Raw genomic sequence first — 20,588 nt, 5'->3', positions numbered from 1 at the left:
GCACCCTCTGGCAATCATGTCCAAAGCTCACCTCTGGCAGTGCCTCCTGGATCCCTGTGCCCACCTCTGCCGTTGCTCAGGCAACAACCTCTGGGTTGGATGCAGGGCTGTATTTCCCTCCTCTTTCCAGCATGCTGCTGCTGGGGAAGCAGCCCAGACACAGAGGGAAAGCCACGGGCGACGCCGGGCAGCAGTTGCGTGCATCCCTCCGGGGATGCCAGCGGGAATTATTCCATCATGGGGAGCTTCGAAATGCAATATTTTATTAGAAGCCCATTCAACTGTTCAAACAGGTGATTAGGAGAGGGGTGGTGATACAAACTGAAGCAGAGCGGGGGTGGATTTCCACCTGAGCAGGGAGAGCTGTGGGGTGGATTTCCCCCTGAGCAGGGAGAGCTGTGGCGGGAGGGCTGAGGTCGGCTCTGCAGGGCCGAGATAAAGAATGAATAAAGCTGAGAGACTTAAGGGGCTGGGATTAAGGGCTGCAGTATTTTGGCAGAGCTGTTGGAGACTGGAAAGAACCAGCCCTGGAGTGGAAATGGTCCACCCCAACCTCAACCCATGGAGGACTGTGTGGACATGCCTACTCCATGGAGAGCAGCATCCTGCCTGCATTTGGATGGCAAGTACAGGCTGCATCAAGGGTGTTACAAACCTTGGCCACCAACCTTTGGGTCCCTCCAGGAAGGAGGGACGAGGCATATGGGGAATCTTTGTCCAGCAAGGGCAGGAGAGGAGCATGGTGGGAGGTGAAGGATCTACTGCTCCATAAATGGATTTGTCCCGTTATCCTGCTGATCAGCCAAAACAGGAGACAGTTTAACTGGAGAGTTGGATTTAAGATGAAAAAATAATACTTTATGCTTTTCCTCCTCTTCTGTAACTGTGCTGGAGTGTGACAGGGTGGGAGCTCTTGGCAGCTGGGATGTTAAATGTTTTTCCACATGGTCTCTTGATTATTAATGGATTTTAGCACTTGACAAAGTAGAAATTAGGAGATAAAAGCTATTAGAAACTAATTTGGGTAATCACTGATTCTGTTCCCCCAGGAGCCTTTCTGAGAGCATTGCTCCCAACACCACTGCCAAGGCTCAGGAGAGAAGGAATCTCTTTAACAGAGTTTTGTGGGCTTTGGAGGAGCCCCCTGATTTATGGCCAGCGAGGAGATGACTTGAATGGAGCAGGCCCGATCTGAACAACACTCTTCTCCCAGCAGCCTCCTGGGATTTATAGGATTTCACATCCCTGGACACTATTTGGGGTGGTTTATGTACCACACTTTTTTACTGCTATGCTGGTGAAACAACCACAGAAACTAGTTTGGGAAAACAAGGTGGGAGATAAATCCTCAGTGGCGTGGGCTCTCCCAGCGATAAAATGGGCTACAGGTGGGGAAATAGGCACCTGAGACCCTTTATTTCCTTCAATTCCCACCTTCCTGAGCAGATCAATACCACCAGGGGCAAGGAAAGGGTGAGGAACCGTTGCAGGGAATCACTTTAAGGGAAAAGCTGGAAGGTGGTAGCTGATGTAGCAAGCACTGCTGATTCTGAGGCAGATGGGCTGGGAGGGTTTGCGTATCCCAGGAGGGTTTGTGTACAGAGAAGAGGATGCCTGTAGGCTGGGAGACCACTTTTAAAAATAATTTGACTGATTTTTCTCCTTCTTTCTTTCCATCCAGCCAGTCTCCACTCCTGGCATACGCAGCAGGAGCAAAAGGTCTGCCTTGCAGATTCGTTTGGGATTTTATTCTGCCCTACAGGAAAATCCCTCCAGACCTCACCCCATCGTCCCACCAAAATGTGACCACCTCAGCCCTTGGTCCAGGAGCACAGCCCAGAGGTCCTGGGGAAGCACTGTCCTGGGGCAGCTCTGAGGCCTCAGGGCCCCAGGGGAGCTCTCTCCCGGGCGGGGGTCAGGGTGCAGTGGATGAGGTAAGTCCTCCAGCCGGGCTCCTGGCTGTGGATTGCTGTGTCCCTGGCTCCAGCACGGCTGATTTACACCGGCTGTGGTGACACTCCAGGGCAGGGCACCCGTATTTAATGGATGGGGATATTGCTGCTGGCAGCAGCAGCTCCCAGCCGTGAGCTCAGGGAGGAGAAAGCAATTTGCCATCGTCATCCCTGGTCCTCTGCAAATTTTTCCACTTGCAGAATGGGGTGCTGTGAAGGGACTTTATTTGATGGTGTCTAAAGAGGTCTCCAGGTTCTCCTTAAGAGCTGGGAGCAGCTGAGGGCACTGGAGGGGGCCACGGGCTGGTGCAGGCAGTGGGGTTGGGTGGGTGAGGTTATGCTTTTCCATCTTTGCTTAAGGAGGAGTTGGTGGGGAGGGAAGAAGTGAGCTGAGGAACTGGGACTGGGGCTTCCTGAGGTCCCCACCAGCTTGAGTCATCCCAGGTTCTCATTGAGCTCCTAGTGGGGACACAGGAGGGTGGCTGGGACATCTCCTGCATGCCTGGGCTTGCAGAAACCTCCCTCTTGCCTGCTCTGTGCTGATTGTCCTACCTCCTTCAGAGACTGTGGCGGGAGGCTGAGGAGGAGGAAGAAGGAGGGAGAAGCCGAGGTCACCACCATTTCAAGAGGCTGTTAATTTTCCCCTCATGCTCCTTTAAGAAGTGGCCATTTACCACAGGCCCTGTAAATCCTCTCCTGAGAGAAAACACCAGGGAGCACGGCACGGGGGGATGAGAGCCCTCAATGGCTTTGAAAGAGATGGCAGAGAGGAAAAACAGCCCACCGTGGAAGGGAGAAAATAGACTGAAAGAGAGAGAAGCTGAGAATGTGCTGAAGCAGCTGATGACAGCCCAAACAGCAGGAGAAGGCTCCTGCCTGCCAATTAACGAGGTTCTGGTGCTAATTTGCCACCTTGACTGCACTTCTGAGCTTGTCAGGAGAAGGGGGAGGAAAAACAAAAATATGAGGCTAAAAAGAGCCGGCAAGGTTTTGGGATGCCTCTTGGCTGTGCAGATGTCGCTGGGCTTTGGAGAGGCAGGGGAAGCAAGGAGGGCTGGTGGCAAACCCCGCCAACCCACAGGCCTGGTGTGTGGAGAGAACGGTGACAAGTTCCCGTGGGCTTGTGTTGGCAGAGCAGCTCTGGGCCACGGCACTGCCCGGCTTAGGGATGCCCATTTCCCGGGGATCACATCCCACCGTCTGCTGGGTTAGTTGGGAGAGGGAGAGGTGATCCCACGTGTGCCCAGGAGCATCTCTGGTACTTGCAGCGAAACTGAGTCACCAGGAAGGAGCCAGAGCAGCCCCGTGCTAGGGCAGAGAGGGCCACAGGCAGCTTGGAATCTCCTGCCTCCCCCAGAAACGCTGTCAGACCCAGAGCAGGTCTGCTGGCAGCTGCCTGGTGGTTCCGTGTGGCCAACGGAGCCGGAGAAGCCCCGGGCAAAATGCTCAGCGTGAAGCTTCCTGCCAAGCCAAACGTCTGATTCCCACTTCTGCCCATCCTGCAGCCCGAAGTCAGAGACCACAGGGATGGATTAAAAGCAACATCTGCACCAGTGTGCTGTTTGCATGCAAAGCAAAAGAGTTTCTGCCAGGGAAGCGTGTCACCTGGAACCCTCCCAGCTCTCCCTCCTCCCCTGGGATGTTTTCCTTCCTGTGCATCCGTGTTCTTCTCTGACACGGCATTAGCTGGGAGCCACAAGGGGTAAACTGAGGCAGGCTGGAGCAAGAATGCAGACTTAGCCTCACAGCCTCTCTTCATCCTGGCTCTTCATGGAAAAACTGTCCTTGCTGTTTGGGGCCAGCCTGATGTGGAGGTGCCCTTGGCCAGGAGGCCGAAGGCAACACCTGATGGCACACAGGGCTGGGCGCTGCAGAAAAGGGGTGCAGACAGGAGGGGGAAAAAGGTGTGGGTTACACAGGTGGAGCTGTGAGCTGCTTGCTCAGGTGCAGCCCATCACAGCCCATCACTGGCTGCCTCAGGGTGGGAGATGGAGGCAGGACCAGCCCCAACCTGGGGGCCATGAGCTCTCTCTGCCCCGGGAGAGCTGCACAGATAACCCCATCCTGCTGCCTGGGCTGGGGGTGAAACATCCTGGCCTTTGCCTGGCCTCCTTTTCTCCGGCAGTGTTGGGAGGGAACCAGAGTGTCTGCAGTCAGCAAGTGAGGAGCTCAGCTCATTAAAGGCCATTTTCTGGCTTTCATACTGCAGAGAATCTCGTATAAACACAGAGCCTAGAAAAGGACAACCCCAAACACACCAGTTTTTAAAACCTAATGGCTTTGATGCTGAATTCCTGGTGCAGGGTGGCACGCTGGCTGCTTCCATCCTGAGGCCAGATCCTGCTGGTGCTTCAGCCAGCCCCGCTGCCATCAGCACTGTTCTGTGCAGGGCAAAGCACTCCCAGGTAATCAAATGCTGACCTCCAGTTATTAACCTCATCCTTTTAATCACCTCCACTGAGCGCCTTAATTGCTGAACAGGGACGGGAGGACCCGGCTGCTTCCAGCTGAGATTCCCACGCAGCCTGGAAGTACCCTCCCAGGGCATGCACGCTGCTGCTGCTGCTGCTGCTGTTCTTCCTTTAACTCAAGCACATCCCTAAAAAAGGTGGAAGCAGCTCTCACCCAAAATACAGCAATTTAGCAGCCAAATTCAAGGAACCAACTCTGTCTTTCTCTCCGCTGGGTTGAAGAGGGGGTGCAGCCCCATGGTGTTGGGGGAGGATGAGCAAGGCCTTGTCTGCCGGTCCCTGTGCTTCCCAATGGGGTGCTTTGTGCTGAGACACGGCTGTGCCAGCTGCCAGCCTTGGAATGCCACGCACAGCCTCCTTCCGAATGGGAATTGGCAATTCGGGCCAAACTTGGTGCTTTTGGGCAATAGATCATGGATCTTGCTGGGGGCTGTGGAGAGAGGAGAGTGCAGCCCCAGAGGCAGCTGCTGAGGATGCAAAGAGCTGATGGCTCATCCTTGCAGCTGCCTGCCTCCCCCTACTCCACCCTTTTTATTTTTTGCATCAAATTAAAAGCAAATGGCCTTCATCCCCCTCTGTCCTCACACACGGGACTGTTTGGGCAGCACCTGCCTCCATCTGGAGCCTACATGAAGCCAGAGAAGTCTGGGGTCCATCCCTTGATGGGTGGAAGCTGCCCCACTGTGCCTTGGACAGAGGCTCCTTGAGGTGCTGCCAGTCATCCCGACAGCTCTTGCATTCATGTTCAGGTGGGTTTAGGACGTGGGACTGGTTCAGGGCACCGAAAAACACGGTAGGAAATGCTCTGTCTGGAGGAGATGGGATGGAGTCGAGGAATGTCAGCCTGACACATGGCCCACACGAGGATGGGGAGAACCCTAGAACAATTTGGGTTAGAAAACACCTTAAAGCTCCTTTTTCATGGGCAGGGGCACCTTCCACTAGACCAGGTTGCTACAGGCCTCATGCAACCTGGCCTTGGACGCTTCCAGGGATGGGGCAGCCACAGCTTCTCTGGGCAACCAAGAGGAGATGAGATGGAAGATGTACGGCAGAAGCCCAAACAATTTCACTGGCTGGGAACGTGCCTGGCAGCCCTGCCTGCTCAGGAGCACTGCTGGCCCTCCCGCCTGCACCCTCCCCATCCCCAGGCTGATGTCTGCCAGCTTTCCCCGGGGAGCCCAGAGGATGGCTTTGACTTCTCATTTCCTCCTGGTGTGTTTAATCGCCTGATTTTTTTCCCTTTAGGACTGGGAGAAAGAGAGGAGAGGTGGGCAAAGGAAGACAGATGCGTGGAAAACAGAAGACTAGGTGACAGATTGAGGGCTGCTATAACCACAATAGCCAGCCTGATGGATTGATAGATTAGACAGGGAATATAAATAGCAAGTATGGTTTATCTATCCCCGCTTTATTTTCCTCTTGTCTGTCTCTTTATCTCTCCTGGTGTTATTTTCCTCCCGCTTATCTCTTTATCTGCCCAGCCCGAGGATGGAGGAGAGGCGGGTGACAGAAACAGGATGGATGAGTTCAGGTTTCCACCGCCTTTGCAGCATCCAAGCAGACAAGTTTTGCCAGCTGTGGAGGATTAGAAAGCGGGCTCGGATCTGCACGCTGATACACTTTCCCCGCCCCTCTCCTTTCCCCTGCACCACCCCCTCCGTCCGCACGCCCTGCCTTGGGGCACTGCGCTCGGAGGGTCGGCTCCTTCCTCTCTCTGGCTCATCCTCGGCCAAGGAATGAGGGCAGCCACCGGAGCGGTGAGCTCTGCTTGTCTGGGTACCCAGCGTTCCCATCTGACAGCCGGGCAGCTCCACTGCTTGATATTCTGGTCAGGCACCGAGTACAGCAGCGGCAGCAGCACCGGGAAGAAGGGAGGGAGGGGAGCCACACAGCACGGATAAAGCCAGGGCTAGGGATGACAGTAACTGTTCTGTTCTTTTCTTTCTTTTTTTTTTTTTTTTTTTTTTTTTTAATCTCAGTTGGTTTTGGTTGCTCTTTTGCTCAAAAAAGGCATTTTTTAAAAAATATATTAAACAGATACATTTTACTAAGATGTCTCTTGGCTGGAGCCACTGACAAGAAATGACACTCCCCAAATAAATAGGCTTAAAAAAACTTGTCCCAAACAAACCAAATAAATAAATACATAAATAAAACATTTCTTTTCTTTTTCTTTCTTTTGCATTAGGTTTTTTTTTTGTTGGTTTTTTTTTGTTTCGTGGGGAATTGTGGCCCAGAGGTCTCCGCCGGTGTCTGTGACGGCAGCGTTCCCGGCGCAGGTGCCAGGTCCTTCCCAGGCAAGGGGTGAGACGGCGCCTCGGCACCGCAGCAGACACGAGGTGCTCGTGGAGAGGCCCCGGGGAGACCTGCGGGGTCTCGAGGGCCTGCGCCGTGGGGCCCCACCAGCACCGTGTGCGAGGGCACGGCTGCGGGATGGATCACGGGGGATGCAAAGGCAAAGGTGCCAGTAGAAACCTCTTAAAAAGACTACAAAAGCTGGGGTGGCGAGGAGGCTGCCACTGGGGGATCCTTATGGTGGGTTGGGCACCTGCTCTGGCAGGACCAGCAGCTGCCTCTGGCCAAGCCACATCCCCCTGGGCCATCGGCACGCCTCCCCAGCCACCTCTGTGGTGGCCACGGTGGCATTGTCCCCGCACTCAGAGCCAGTCTGCACAGCATGAGCCATCCCTCCTCCTTAGTCCCACTGGCATCCTCCATCTGCTGGAGCCCTGTGTCTCTTTGGCCAGTTGCTGGGTGTACCATGGAAGCACGCAGTTGGCACTAAGGTAAGGCCTTGATTTAAATTTTTAGGGTGGTTATTTCTCTCTCCTCCCCAGGAAGTCTCTCCTCGCAGCCCCCCGGCGCCGAGGCCTGAGTGCTCCCGGCCGTTAGCTGCACAGCTTGCCCGTCTCCTGCTCCAGCGCGTTGGGCAGCTTGGCGTTGAAGGCTCTCAAGGAGGACTGGATCCTCGCCACCTCGTTGTTGGCCAGCTTGAGCCGGTGCCGGAGCAAGCAAGTGAAGAGGTCGAGGCGGATTTTGCCAGGGTGTGAGAGCCTGTTCACCCGGTCCCTGATCTCCAGCAGCTGGAGCATGGCTGAGTCCTGGGAGCCCTGGGTGTAGGGGTAGTCCAGCTGGAGGATCAGGTCACGGATAGCGTCCGGCTCAAAGGGCAGGCTGTAGCCAAAGACTTGCAAGCTGTTGATTTTCATGTACCCCAGGTTCTTGGAGGGATCTGACATCTCCAAGGGTTCATAGTAGATTGTCTCATTGGAGCTGTCATCCAGAGACTTGATGCGGCTCCTCAAGTAGACATGGACCGTTTCAAAGAAGGTCTTCCACTTGTTGCCCAAGGTGATTGTCCAGTTTTGGCACTGGGCAGAGGCATCTACGGTAGTCCTTTCCCAGTCTGGGAAGCTGCCCTCATTGACAGGCATGAACCAGCTCTCTGAGTGGCTTCCCCCAAAAGGATTGACATAGATGGCCATGACGGGCTCCAGGGTGCTGTTCTTGGTGAGGCAGATCTGCAGGGAGAGGGCCAGCATGACGTGAACCAGCCCGGGCTTGTACTTGTTGCTCTTCAGGGTCAAGAGCATGCGCTTCCTCCAGGAGGGGTCGAACCAGCTGCCCAGGCGCATGTCGTTGCTGATGAAGATGGAGTGCACCTCGATGCGGCTGTCCCGTTTCTGCAGGAGGTACTTGAGCTCCAGGTCCTGCAGGTCCGTCTCCAGCCCCAGGTAGTGCTCCAGTGAGTCGGCCACCTCGGGGCGGCAGAAGCCCTGGGTGAGCACGTAGCCGTGGTTGCAGGTCCCGCAGCGGGTGCTGTTGTCCTCGGCACAGCTGGCGCAGGCCGGCCCCTCGCCCAAGGCACACGGTATGGAGCCCTGGCAGGAGGGCTGCTCGGAGGGACAGGTACAGCTGTGGCTTTCTTGCAGGAAGGTCCCAGGCACGGTGGTCTCGCTGCAGTACAGGAGCGACTGTGCGCGGCTCCACCAGAAAGGGAGGGACCTGGTGCAGAGGAGACACGGGGGGACAGAGGCTTAGGTGGCATCTTTTGGGACACGACTGACTTTCCCTAGGGACGGAAGAGTGCCCACGTTGGGTTTGTTTCCTGCTCTGCTGGTGGCCCCCCCATGAACCAAACCCCATTTTTCACCTTCAGGTTTGGACCTGATCTCTCAGGGCCGCATTCCAAGCTGGTACAGCCGCTCCTGCTGCCTGCTCCCCCCCTGGCATCCCTCCCAGGTGGGAGCTTCTCCAGTCCCCACCACAGGGAGGTGGGCCCTGGCTCTGAGCCACGCTCAGGGCACGGGGCAGCGTGCCCAGCAAGGGATGCCATGGCACCCTACCTCTCCTTCGGCAGCTTGAAGCGAGGTTGCCGGTGGCAGCGTTTGCTGAGGTTGAAGAGCCGCCGGATGAGTCGGTAGGTTTTCCTGGAGAGCATCTTCAGGCTGGTGCCCAGCTGTTGGTAGCGATGCTGGACATCCAGATCCATAGCCCAGAAGTGGGAGATGGCCGTCCTGTTCAGGAAACGGTCTGTGGGGAGTCTCTTCACCAGGGCCTGGAACTCCTCTGTGGGGAGAAGGGGACAGCGTCAGCAGACCCTGGAGGGCAAGCGGTGAAGGTGGCGCTGAAAGCAACCTCCCTCCACCCAAGCTCCGAGGTCTTCACGGTGAGAAGACACCCCCAGACACGCACCACCCAGACCGGGCTGCTCGCAAGGGGACGGAGATGCTTGCTGGGGTCTCCCCAGCCTCACCTGACTCCTCGAACTGGCTGTGGTGGCTCTCCCAGGCTCGCCCGAGCTGGGCCAGGCTGCTCTCCAGCGCCTGGATGTCGGCCTCGGGGCAGTTGCAGCGGGGGAAGGCGGGCTGGCACTGGCAGCGGCAGTCGCTGCGGCGGCACACCAGCTCCCCGGCAGAGCCGCAGGCGATGTAGCTGAGGGCGGCCGCCACGAACCTCTCCCGCAGGTAGGAGGGGAGCACCGTCTGCAGCCCTGCGGGCGGGAGCGGCCCCGAGAGCATCAGGGCACGCACGGAGCCCCTCAAACAGCACCCGGCCGAGGAGGGCACCAGCCTCCCCCCTCCCCGGGCTCCCACCCTCGCACGATTATCATATCAATTTGCTGTGGAGCCGCTTGTCTGGGCTCTGCATCGATCTTGGCTCCTCTTGGCAGACAAACAACAACCTCATCCTGCCCAGCTTTCATTATTTTCATCCCCCCTCCTCCCCAGCCCTGAAATTAGAAGCAGCATCTCGTGCCAGCATCCTCCCCTGCAACCCCCTGTGCACCCACAAGCATCCCACGGTAGCACTTGTCCTCCCCCACATCCCCACCAGCCCAGCCCTACCTTGGAGCTGCACTTTGTTCTCGGGGCTCTGCACCAGGACGGAGCTCACCGAGTCCAGGTTGTCATAGTTGCTGCAGCCGAGTGGCCCTGTCCGTGTTTCTGTCACCTAAGGTGGGGACAGGGATACAGGAGGGGCAGGTGGTCAGGGATACAGGAGGGGACGCAGGGTGCGCTACCCGGCTGGGAGTGCTGCAGATAATCCCTGACCACGCTGGCCATGCCCCACTCCTCGTAGCAGGGATGGCCATGGGCGGAGAGGAGAACGAATTATCTGCTAATTAGCTTGTTGACAGGCGGCAGCCCCGCCTGCAGCCCTCTGAAAAATGTGCCTTTATTAGCGTGCCCAATTTCCCATAAATAACGGGAATATGTTAACTTTCCCTGCTCTCTGGGTGATGCTGGTTTTAGGTCTGGCCAGCAGCGAGGGGCCGCTGGTGAGGCGTGGGGCCGCAGTGTCCCAGCGCTGTCCCCTCCGAGCCCCCTCGCCTACCTTGATGGCGGCCGTGGCGATCTGGATGTGGTGCAGCCGGCGCAGGGTGCTCTCCCGGTCGATGAAGTAGGAGGCTGCCAGTTGGTGCAGGGTCTCCAGCGAGACCCCCGAGCTGTTCCCAGGCGCCCCCGCAGGCTCTGCCCTCCGGCTCAGCTTGCGCTTGTCCACAAAAATGGTCAGGGACTCCTCTCCTGGGGGGAGGACAGGCAAGACTTTTGGGAGGCTGCTGGGCTCCCCCCGTTCCCTTTCTTGGCCGTGTTTCTCCCGCAGTGCTTCTTTCCCCACTCCCCTCCTCTCGCAGCCCTTGAGCGAGGGGGGTGAGCAGGACCGGGCACCCCCAGCACTCACCTCCCAGCGTGGCGGCCAGCAGGAAGTGTGTCCCATACTTTTTGATGAGGCTGTCGGTGATCTGCTGGGGGCTGGGCCGACGCCCCAGCAGCCGGATGTTGCGGATGAATTCGGGGGCCAGGGGAAGTGGTAGGCTGAAGAAATCTTTCCTCTCCAAGGCCAAATTATTCACCTTCCAACGGGCAAACTCTCTGTGGGAGGAGAGCAGCAGTGGGGAGAGGGTGTGAGGTGGGTCTGGCCGTGGCACACGCATGCTCTCCTTCCTTCTGTCCCCGATTTCCAGCTCAGGACAGGTGGAAAACTCCAGTTAGAATCACCCCGACCTCCCCATCGGAAGTGAAGGACCTGCTGCACGCCCTTGCCAGCTACGGATCCAGCCAGGACAAAAGCACCGTCCCTCCCTGAGCCATTGATGGTGATAAAGAGCTACAAGCAGCGGAGATGCCTGATATTGATTAATCCAGCACCTCCGGCAGGCATTAATCACAGCCCAGGGCAGGGCTAGACCCTTTTCCAGCCCATTGGGCTGTTTAGATCTCATCCCTCCTCCAGCCCTATGCCTGTGGATCCAGGTGAAAATCCAGCACCTGGGGGTATCCTGGTTTTGAATATCAGCAGCGTTTTGTGGGAAGCTGGAGGCGTTGGGATGTGGTGGGGCTGGTGGTGGGTCCCCTCAGAGCCGCAGATGCTGTGAATGTGCCCCCCCGGCCTTGCCCAGCCCTAGGGAGCAGCTGCCCAGCCTCCAAAACCCCACGGCCTCGTAAACAACCGGCAGCAAATTTCAGCCTAATCTTTGGCATTTTGCTCTAATTAAAACCAGGCGGTGGCTTTCAGACAGTTTTGCTGGGGCTGGATGGGAAAAGATGGAGAGCGAGGGAGGAGGAGGGATGGGTGCAAAGCAGCAGCTGCTGGGCTTGGCAGATGACAGGTTGCCTCCCATCATGATTTTTGGGCCCAGAAGATGGGATGCTGGGGCCAGTAGCAGAGCTGGGGATGAGGCGGTGGGGGGGGGGTGCTGCCTCTCCTCTTGCACACACACTCCCTCGGGGCCGGCCTGCCAATTTCCCCCCTTCCATCCCACAGGCAAAGCAAGCCCCGAGGGCTGCCGGCAGGTTCTCTGCCTCCGGGGAGGTGTGAGCCGGCTGCTGTCCCTCTGGCTGCTGCTTCCTGTCCCACCACCGTCACCGGCAGCATCCCTAGAGGACGCTGGTCCCTCGGCATGGCAGCGTCAGCACACAGGGAAGAGGAGAGGAGCTCCCTGGGGGTGCCGGGCTGCATAACAGGGCTGCAATCCCGGCACCCACGTCTGCGTTCCCGGGAGGCAGTGGCCAGGCTTTGCTCCACTGTTTGAAGCCCCCAGGGCTCAGCACCGGTGGGGAGTGGAAGGGGAAAGGGCTCATTAGCCAGAGGTGACAGTCCCAGTTAGGTCCAGGAGGCTGTGGAGTGGAGTGGGTTTCCCACAGAGGCTGTCATGGGGTGGCCCTTTGCTGTGGTGAGTGGACCGTACTGCTGCCAAACCTGGTTCTCTGCTGGCAGGAAACCCTCCCCCAGCCTCGACCCCCCATGCATCCAGCATCCCACTGCAGCAGTCTGTGGGCTGATGGCACTGGGGACACGCCAGGGGGTCAGGCAGGGTGGCTCTTCTCGAGCCCCAGCAGCATTCCAGCCCCAGGGGGACTGCCAGTCTAGGCAGGTTCAGTAATTTGGCACAAAGATGGATTTGTGCATGGAAAAAGGACAAAAGAGCATCTTTGTCCAAAGGGCCTGGAAGGTGGACACCACATGCACACTGCCCCTTCTGCTGTTCCCAGTTTCCACCTCGGGGCAGGAGATCAGTAGGTGGAGGATGCCCAAAGGGACTGGAGTACGCATGAGACCCATCCTCCTTCCATTAAGGGCTGATTCCATCTCAACCTGTGCCCCAAATCCCTCCCAGCTTAGGGCAGATCCTGCCTGGAGCCCAGCCTGGCCACACCACGAGCATCCTGGGGGGGCTGCTATTACATTCCCTGGAAAAGCAGCATTTCACATCCACCCACCCGATGGACAGCCTCCTCCCACACGTGGGGGTCTGCTTGCGTGGATTAGAGAGGGTCTGCCTCCCTTCTGCCGTGCCCCCGCAGCCCCCTCCCGGGCTGCCCGCAGCCTCTCACCTGTAGATCCTGTACCTGGTGGTGAAACCCTGCCGGTAGCGCTCCATGAAGTCCACGTACTCCTGAGCTCGGTAGAAGGGTCCCCGGTCGGTGAGGAGCCAGTCGAGGGGTGCCCGGACGGAGGGAGAGGAGGATGAGGAGGAAGAGGAGGGGGCCGCCGGGGCTGCATGGCCCTGGGGCACGGTGCTGCCCGCCCCGCCGGCCACTCCCCAGCGGCAGCAGGCGCTCAGGGCCAGCAGGGCCAGCGGCCACGGGAGCATCGGCGGGGGCCCGTCAGCACGTGGGAGGTCCTGCCGCCCCATCCTGCTGCTGCCCGGCCGGCTTCTTCATTCTCTCACCCCGCGGCGATCCTCCGGGACGGCCCCGTCCTGCAACGCCGAGCAGGGAAGCCCGTGAGGACAGCGGCAGGGATACAAACCAGGAGCAGCCGCAAGCTTTGGAACGCCTGCTGGGATGCTGACAGAGGGAAAGCTGCGCTCCAGGGAGAGCCACGCATCAGGCACGGACTGGTCATGCCACAGGAAGTAAGAGTTTATGGGGTTGGGGGTCCTGGGTGCTGCTGAAGTTAAATGAAATCCTGGCTAATGGCTGTTTGTGGAATTTCTGGCTTTTTCTTTATGCTTTTCTCTGCCGTACATCAGCCTGCCAAGCCAAGCTTGCTGCTGTGGGGTGCCCGTGCGGTGGGGATGGCGGGCTGCCCCTGCACCCTGCGTTGTGGGGACGCACGTCATGAGCACGTGCAGCTCAGTTCAGGGGGCCTAACAATAATAATCATGGGGAGCTGGGAAAATGAGCTTCTCCAGGTATGGACTGGACCATGTGTGGTTGATGTCAGACTTCTCATGGTGTCCTTGCTAGTGGCTGAGATGATGGATGGATGGACGTCCACTCCAAGGTTGGCTGGGCTGATGGAAGTGGTGTTTTGGGTGCAAAGTAAAGATGGAGATTTTCTGGGAGCAGCGACCACAAGGCCAGAAGCTTTGCCAGTGAAAGTGGGAGCTGGGGAGCTGCAAGGTCTGGCCAAATCAAAGTGTGCTGTGAGGCAACAACAGCTATTTGCCTCAAAGCAGGGACCCCATGGCTGCAGGGCTGCCAGGGAGGATGGTTTTTATTCCAGGAAGGTGGCTGGTGGGGGCCTGGAGCCCAAATGCCCGTCCCTGCTGAGCCCACACCAACCCTGCATTCTCCCAACAGGGCTTTGCTGGATGAATCACCATGCTTTAACATGTAATAATATGATTTTTAAATTTTTTCTCCCTCTCTTCTATTTTTAAACCCTTAAGGGTGCCCTTTGATTACGCTTTCTCAGCTTCTCGCTCAGCCCTCAAGGCTGGGGCCCTGTGAATTTTAAACAAAAGCTGAGACTTTCGCATCACCAGGTTTGGGTGCCAGGGCAGTGGGGTGGGCAGGAGCATCAGGTGGGGCTTATTCTGTTCCCCCACACTCTTTTCTCACATGTCACCCTGGTTTCTCTCAGCCTGGCAGGCAGCCACATAACAGCCCAGTCACTGCCTCCTGCTCCTGGCACGTGGAGTCCCCCACGGCCACGATGTGACCAAATCCTGGCCCAAACCGTCAGCCCCCATGCTGCGGTGGAGGACAGGCAATGCCAAGCTGGTTTCCTCACTCTGTGCCTCAAGTGTTGGAGGGAGCACCTGACACCCCCAAAACGCGGCAGGACCCGATGACAGTGGCTCACAGAGGTGCTCGTGCTGCCACGTGTGGTGGTGGCTGAGCAGCTGAGGCATTTTGGCTGCCCCGTAATCCTCCCTGCCTGCAACCGGAGCTGGCCCGAGGGGAAGCAGGCAGATGGGATGCAGAGTCTGCCTGAAGCAGACCTGCACCCTGCTCCCCTCCCCAGCAATATGTGCTGGTGCAATTAAACATTGATGTGGCCTGGGGACCAAAGGGATCCTCAGAGCTCAAGATTAAAGCCCCCCAGGTCCATGCTGCCTGCAGCCATGGGTCCTGCTGCTGTGCTGACCCAGGACAAGCTGCCAGGTCCAGGAAGGAATGGTGGGAGCCAGGGTCTGGCAGCAAACCCCATGGATGGTTTAGATACTGGCCAGAGGCTAAACCCTCCGTCATTTGATCCCTGTCCCACACAGCAAGGAGGAAAGCAGCACTCTGGATCTCTGCTGAGAAGCTGAGGGTAAAGCATCCTTGGACAGCATCTTTCTAAACCCTGCCCATGGAAACACACTGCTTGTAGCATTAAATATGGCTGTGACAGCAAAACACCTTGTTTAAATATCGGGTGCAGTGGGACTCTGCCTGTTGCCTCACGAACACACCCCATCTCCTCGTCCCCTGCCATCATCCATGGGTTTTAAGTGGCTCCTGACCCACATCCAGCTGAGGTGGGTCTGGGCAGGGGCTGCTCCCTGGCTGTGTCCCTCCCCCCACAGGGGTCTGTAACAGCCTAGGTCTTAGAGGGGATGTAAAAGGGGATTTTAAGTGGTTGAAGGGGATGCTTTCCCACAAGTGCCATGGGATATCGGCCTCATCCATCACCACTTCACACCACCACAGACTGGCAGGGACGATTTTGCACCACTCACCTCACCGCGCTCCCTGAGGCTTTCCTGGTGTAAATCAGAAGGGCATGGGAGTATCCTTCCTTTGATTCAAAGCACAGAGGGGATTTTTTGGGGGTGGGACACACTAGGCAGAGCACTGTCTTTTCCATCAAACCTTCCTAGATGTTAACTTCTTCCCACCAGCACTAACCAGCCCTTTGCTATCACCACCCTGGGGGGGCACCTCTGTGTGCCCTTGACAAGAGGGGCTCCCCATGCTGTCCTTCCCCTCCTAATCCCCTCTCCCACCACAGCACCACAGCTAAGGCAGCAAACATCTGGCTCACCATCAAGGGGATGGATATTATGGATAGACCCGCTCTGGGTCACCTTTTCCCTTAGGCTGTGGTCCCCAGACCAGCAAGAAGCCATTTCAGCCTGCTCTGATGCCTTCCCTGGGGAGCTTGTTCTGAGAATCGAGGCTGAGCACGGGATGTGTCCCTGTGGCTACTTCATGTTTTACTACAGAGCATTAAAAATAGGATTTGATATTTCCAGCGCTTGGCTGGGGCAAACTGGTGCAAAACCAATGAAGATTCCCTCCTGAAATGAAGCAAAGTTTCCAGCCTTGCTAAGTGAGCTTTTATTCACACGTCCCTCTTATTTACACTGTGTATCCCGGCAGCTCCGAGGGAGCCTCCTGCTTGGGGACAGGCGCTGACGCACGCCTGCATCCTTGCCAACAGGAACTGGAAGTCCCAAGTCAGGCAGGAACGGGCAAGGAGAGCCTGTGTGGGGGCTGCGCTGAGCTATGCAGCACTGTGTCCCCACGGAGCAGCTTTCCTGCACCACTGTCAGCTGGGATAATTTATTTCCTCCTATTGATCAGCAGTTACATAAAATAAATATCTGCAGATATTGCCATAGCTCCGTACAGTCCCCAGTCCCTACAGCTGGGGGGGAACTGGCTCTGATCTGGGAGGAAGGGGGGGCTCCACTGCTGCTCCGTGGGGTTGGGGCAAGGCTTTTCGGGGTGCACCTCCACATGCTCACACCAGCATCCTCCTGGGATGCTGAGGAGAGTAAAGCTCTTTAGAAACAAGTAACCCCCTTGACCTTACTACTAGAGCTGGAAATAACTTTCTACTCACTTTTCCTTGATCCAAAAAAACGAAGGTTTGATGAGAAGCATCTGACAACTCTTTTTTTCTTCTTCCTTTTGATTTAGGGTTTTGCATCACAAAAGTTGGAAAACTTCCAAGTTGTTAATTTTTTTCTCCTCTTCCCCCTTCCATAAAAATCCCAAAGCAGTGGAAGAAGAGTTCCAAAGCAAATATTCTTGGCAAATTTTCCTAGGACCACAACCTCCTTCACGGCCAAGTCCTCCCGAGCCCCTTGCAGCCCGGTGTGTCCCCGCTGCCTGCAGCAGAACACCCCGGTGTTCCCCCACCAAAGATGGCTGATGCATGGCCCACACTGTCACTTGTCACGAGCTACATCTTAAAAAGAGCTTGTGGCAATTTCTAGAGGCACCCCCCACCCTGGGGATGGCAGCGGGGTCACTTCTGCAGTGGCGTCCTCATCCAAAATGGCTCGAGAGGCCAAAGGAGGGAGCGAGATGGGGATGGGGGTGCTCAGGTGAGCTGCAAAAGCCTCTCTCTACTGCCCTTGGAGCTCACAGTGACAGCAACAACATCCTCAGGCTAACATCGGAGCTTTGCCGAGGTCCCGCTTGCTTCCATGCCGACGGCATCTCCAGAGCCACGTGCTCCACCATTAGCTCACCTAATCAGGCTGAGTTCGATAATTAAGACGTTAGCTAATTGTTAGGGACATTAACATTGATTTGTGCCTTTTCATGCTGCAGGAGCAGATCTCGAGATACAGAAACTGGGAAGCACACACTGGGGAGAGGGCAGTGGTATTTGCCAGGTGCCATTGGGAAGCACAGGGAGATTCCAGATGGACTCTGGACCTCCCTCCGTACATGCTGAGCTGAAGCCCAGAGCCAAATAAACCCCACTGCCTGTGGCAGGTACAGGACACCAGTTGGTGGCAGAGCTGTGGGACGTGCCCAGCCGCAGGGGCTGGTCCCTGGGGCACAGTGGGAGCAAAGCTGCATCCGTGCAGGAGCGATAGGGAGGGGTCTCGAGCTCCCTGGGGATGCCTTTTAGTGGGAATGAACATCAAACTGGGTGACTGAGTCACCTTCTCATTAAACATGGAAAAGCTTTATCAAATTAAGGCCACTTAAAAGAGCCTGGGCAAAGGCTAAGTGCAGTTTAGCCTCTCAAGTGGATTGACTCGGCCAAGCCATGCCTATGAATTCACGCAGGCGCCCAGGCCACCTCTTGCTCTGCCGCTTGCACACCTCGGGACAGACAGTCCCAAAGGGCTCCATTTCTGCAGGATGCTCCCACTGCTCCGGAGCCACCCGTCTTGCCTGGGGCTTTGTGGGACCCACCTCCCCTACAGCCAGCCCTGCCTCTCCCTGCCTGCGCCGTCTCCCCTGCCCCGGCTCGACTGTGGTTTGCAAGGAGCTGCATTGTCGGGCTTGCATCCGCACACTCCCGAGGAAGCGCCAGGGCCTCATTGATCGGCCGGGGTAATTAAGAGAGCGAAGCAGGCACCGCCGGAGCGACAGCAGCGCGGTAATCGCTGGCAAAGCGGGCACGGTGGGGTGCTGGCAGCCACCTGGCAGCCGGCCTCGGAGCGACGGCTCCAGGCAGCCAGCATGGGGACAGCCACCTCGGAGCCGTCCGTCCTGCTGGAGCCGCGGCGATGAAGATAACCACGGTGGCTGCGAACAGATTCCCGCTGGGCTCCCACAAGCCACCCCCGGTAGCCTGTTCAGTCGCTATAGCCGAGGGACTCCAAGTCGCTGCCCTCCTCTCAGCTCATGAGACCAGTTAGAAAACCTGTAGGGCTCAACGACTTGGGTTCCTTTTATTAGCTTTTCTTCACATCCTCAAGAGCAAGACACTTGAAGATGAGAGTAAAGGAAAACAGCAGAAAATCCCAGGACTCAGGGAGCCAAGGATTTGCATAAGACATCAAATGAGTTGAAGCCTGGGCCGCTGTCAGGGGAGATGGCAGCTGCGTGCAGCGAGTCGCACCAGTGCCATGTGTTCTGCCCTCTGGCTCTGCACACCCAAGACTTTCACACCTACAGGCAAAAAGCTTCTTAAATAGAACAATGTGCAAAATACAATTCCCCCCCCAGCACAGTGACGGCAACAGCAGCTCCGGCTTCCCCACCATGTGCTGAGAATCCCTGCAGATGGATCTCTGGGACTAGGGAAGAGCATCCCTGCACACGAGGGCATGGGGGAAAAGAGCAGCCCTGCAGCCCCCTCCCCAGGGAGGATGGCTCCTTCCCCCTAACAGACCCTGCGTGCCCAGGACCAGCCTCACGCAGGAGCTGGGGACAGTGCAGGGTGGGGAACACTGCTTCCCTTCCCTCCCTTGCCTTCACACGGGTGACAAGTGTCATGGACGGGCAGTGATGCACAAGTGTAGCTCAATGTTAGCGGCGCAGGACAAATAAGGTGGTGGGTGGCTGGTGTTGGGCAGAGAGAGGGAGCCCTCCTGTGAGGCGTCAGACTGGGGCCACTCCCCTTTCCAGCACCCTGCTGCTCGCCAGGTCTCCAAACTGTCACTGAACGGCCACCAAAGACAGCTCCGCTTCGGAAAAAGTGCAGGGGCCTCCTTGCAACATCTCCGGGGCTGGCAGGGACCCTCCTGGCTGCTGACAGAGAGGGGACACTGACATCTGCCGGCGGGTCCCACCCGGCCCCGCAGCGTGGGCCCCGCAGGCTCACCGTGTCCGCCCCGGGACCACAGCGGGGGCACCCCGGGACCCGCCACTGCCGCTGCGGGGCGGCGACACACGCGGGTCCCCTGGGGAGGGACACGGCAGGGTGAGCATCGCTGCGCCGAGAGCTGATGCTCTCCAGCGCTTTAAAGACCCAGAGTTTTGTTTCTTATTGAAAATACGAGTGTTTAGGGAAGGGAACGGAGCCTCGCAGCGGGGCCCCCCGGCTCCCGGAGCTGCTGGTGCTGTGCCGGCGAGGCGCCCGAGGCGAGCAAACACCTCCCGACGGGTCACGCACCCACTGCTCGACCCGATGCTCGGGGTGGTGGAGCGGGGCCCTGCGGTGCGGGGAAGGGGCGATTCCCCCACAGGCTATTGACTGATCCGTGCCCATCGGAGAAATGTCTGTTTTAACATTTGCGGGGGCATCTCCCCCGGTCCCTGCGGGCGCGGGCTGTCTCACACCGGCACTTCACACCGAGCAGCGCACTCAGCACGCAGCGGCAGGTCCCAGCATCCCGGGCATCCCGGTAGCCCGCCAGTACCCGGTCCCAGCGGGCCGGTCGCAGCCGTCCGTCACCTGTCGGGCCCCGCGCCGGGGTGGCTCCCGCCCGGGGAAGGACGCGGTGCCTTCCCCTACACCCGACCTCGCCGGGGAGGTTGCGAAGCGAGCCCCGAGCGGGGACACAACTTGACCAAGGTCACCGAGCGAGCCGGCGCTGGCACCTGGGATCCCGCCCTTGCGGGGCCGCCGCTCCCCCCGCACCGCTCCTTCCCCACCCCACCACCGGCGGGATCCCCACGCCGGCTCACCCCCGTCCCCCAGCTCCTCCCCGCGACCCCGCAGACTCACCCCAGGCTCCAAATCAGCGCCGGCGGGGCACCGGCCGCCTCTCCGTCCCGTCCCGCTGCGATCCGCTCCGGCTCAGCGGCCCCGGGCGCTGCCCCGCCGCTGCCTCCCGGGCGCTGCCCCATGGCCGGGCGGCCCCCGGCGGCGCCCACACCATGCCGCCCTCACGACAGCCTCCGCCGCCGCCGGGTCCGCCGCGCTCCCGGGGCCGCCGCGCCGCGCCATAATATATGCAGCGGCCGCAGCCAATCAGAGGCGCCGCCGGCGGCCCCGCGCGTTCCCATTGGCCGGGAGCGGCAGGGCGGGGCGGGCGTTCCCGCTGCCTCCTCCCGCCGATCCAGGGTCGCGAGGCCGGCGTGAGGGAGCCGGGAATGGCGGGGCGGGAAGGGACCCTGGGGATCGCCTCTTCCAGCCTCCCGCCACCGTCAGCCACACCTTCCGCTAGACCAGGCTGCTCCGAGCCCCATCCAACCCGGCGTCGAGCATTTCCAGGGATCCACGTGCACAGGTTCTCTGGGCAGCCTCATGGGCTGCTCGTTCCTGGCGAGCAGCAGGACAGGAGGACGCCGTCAGTGACGCCAGATTTACTGCTCTCGGCTGGTTTTTTAACGTGTGTTCTATTTATCCATCTGTATTCTTC

The 20,588-nt window shown here is 58.3% G+C and overlaps 1 protein-coding gene across 2 annotated transcripts; it reads right to left on the bottom strand.

The window, feature by feature from the left end:
- Window positions 1-5,802: 5,802 nt before the first annotated feature.
- On the bottom strand, window positions 5,803-20,115 carry BRINP2 (BMP/retinoic acid inducible neural specific 2). 2 transcript variants are annotated; one of them, XM_039556189.1, is made up of 8 exons: window positions 19,952-20,115; window positions 12,781-13,133; window positions 10,613-10,803; window positions 10,265-10,455; window positions 9,775-9,880; window positions 9,183-9,419; window positions 8,773-8,995; window positions 5,803-8,431 (listed from the first exon to the last, which is right to left on the bottom strand). In XM_039556189.1, the coding sequence occupies exons 2-8, from the start codon at window positions 13,065-13,067 to the stop codon at window positions 7,315-7,317; spliced, it is 2,352 nt and encodes a 783-aa protein (XP_039412123.1). In that variant the 5' UTR covers window positions 13,068-13,133; window positions 19,952-20,115; the 3' UTR covers window positions 5,803-7,314. The 2 variants fall into 2 exon arrangements, with proteins under 2 accessions (XP_039412123.1, XP_039412121.1); XM_039556187.1 differs by having other exon boundaries at window positions 12,766-13,133; window positions 19,952-20,114.
- Window positions 20,116-20,588: the final 473 nt, after the last annotated feature.

Source organism: Corvus cornix, chromosome 8, assembly GCF_000738735.6.
Source record: "Corvus cornix cornix isolate S_Up_H32 chromosome 8, ASM73873v5, whole genome shotgun sequence".
NCBI lineage: Eukaryota > Metazoa > Chordata > Aves > Passeriformes > Corvidae > Corvus > Corvus cornix.
Note: the sequence above shows the minus strand (reverse complement) of the source record. Positions and strands in the feature narration are given on the sequence as shown.

What these genes read in the sequence shown, in the direction of transcription:
- BRINP2 (XM_039556187.1), bottom strand. Translation starts at nt 13,067, where the DNA reads ATGGGGCGGCAGGACCTCCCACGTGCTGACGGGCCCCCGCCGATGCTC. An exon ending in TCGCCACGGCCGCCATCAAG is followed by an intron (nt 9,881 to 10,264) that starts GTAGGCGAGGGG and finishes TCCCCACCTTAG; the next exon opens with GTGACAGAAACACGGACAGG. An exon ending in CAGCCAGTTCGAGGAGTCAG is followed by an intron (nt 8,996 to 9,182) that starts GTGAGGCTGGGG and finishes TTCTCCCCACAG; the next exon opens with AGGAGTTCCAGGCCCTGGTG.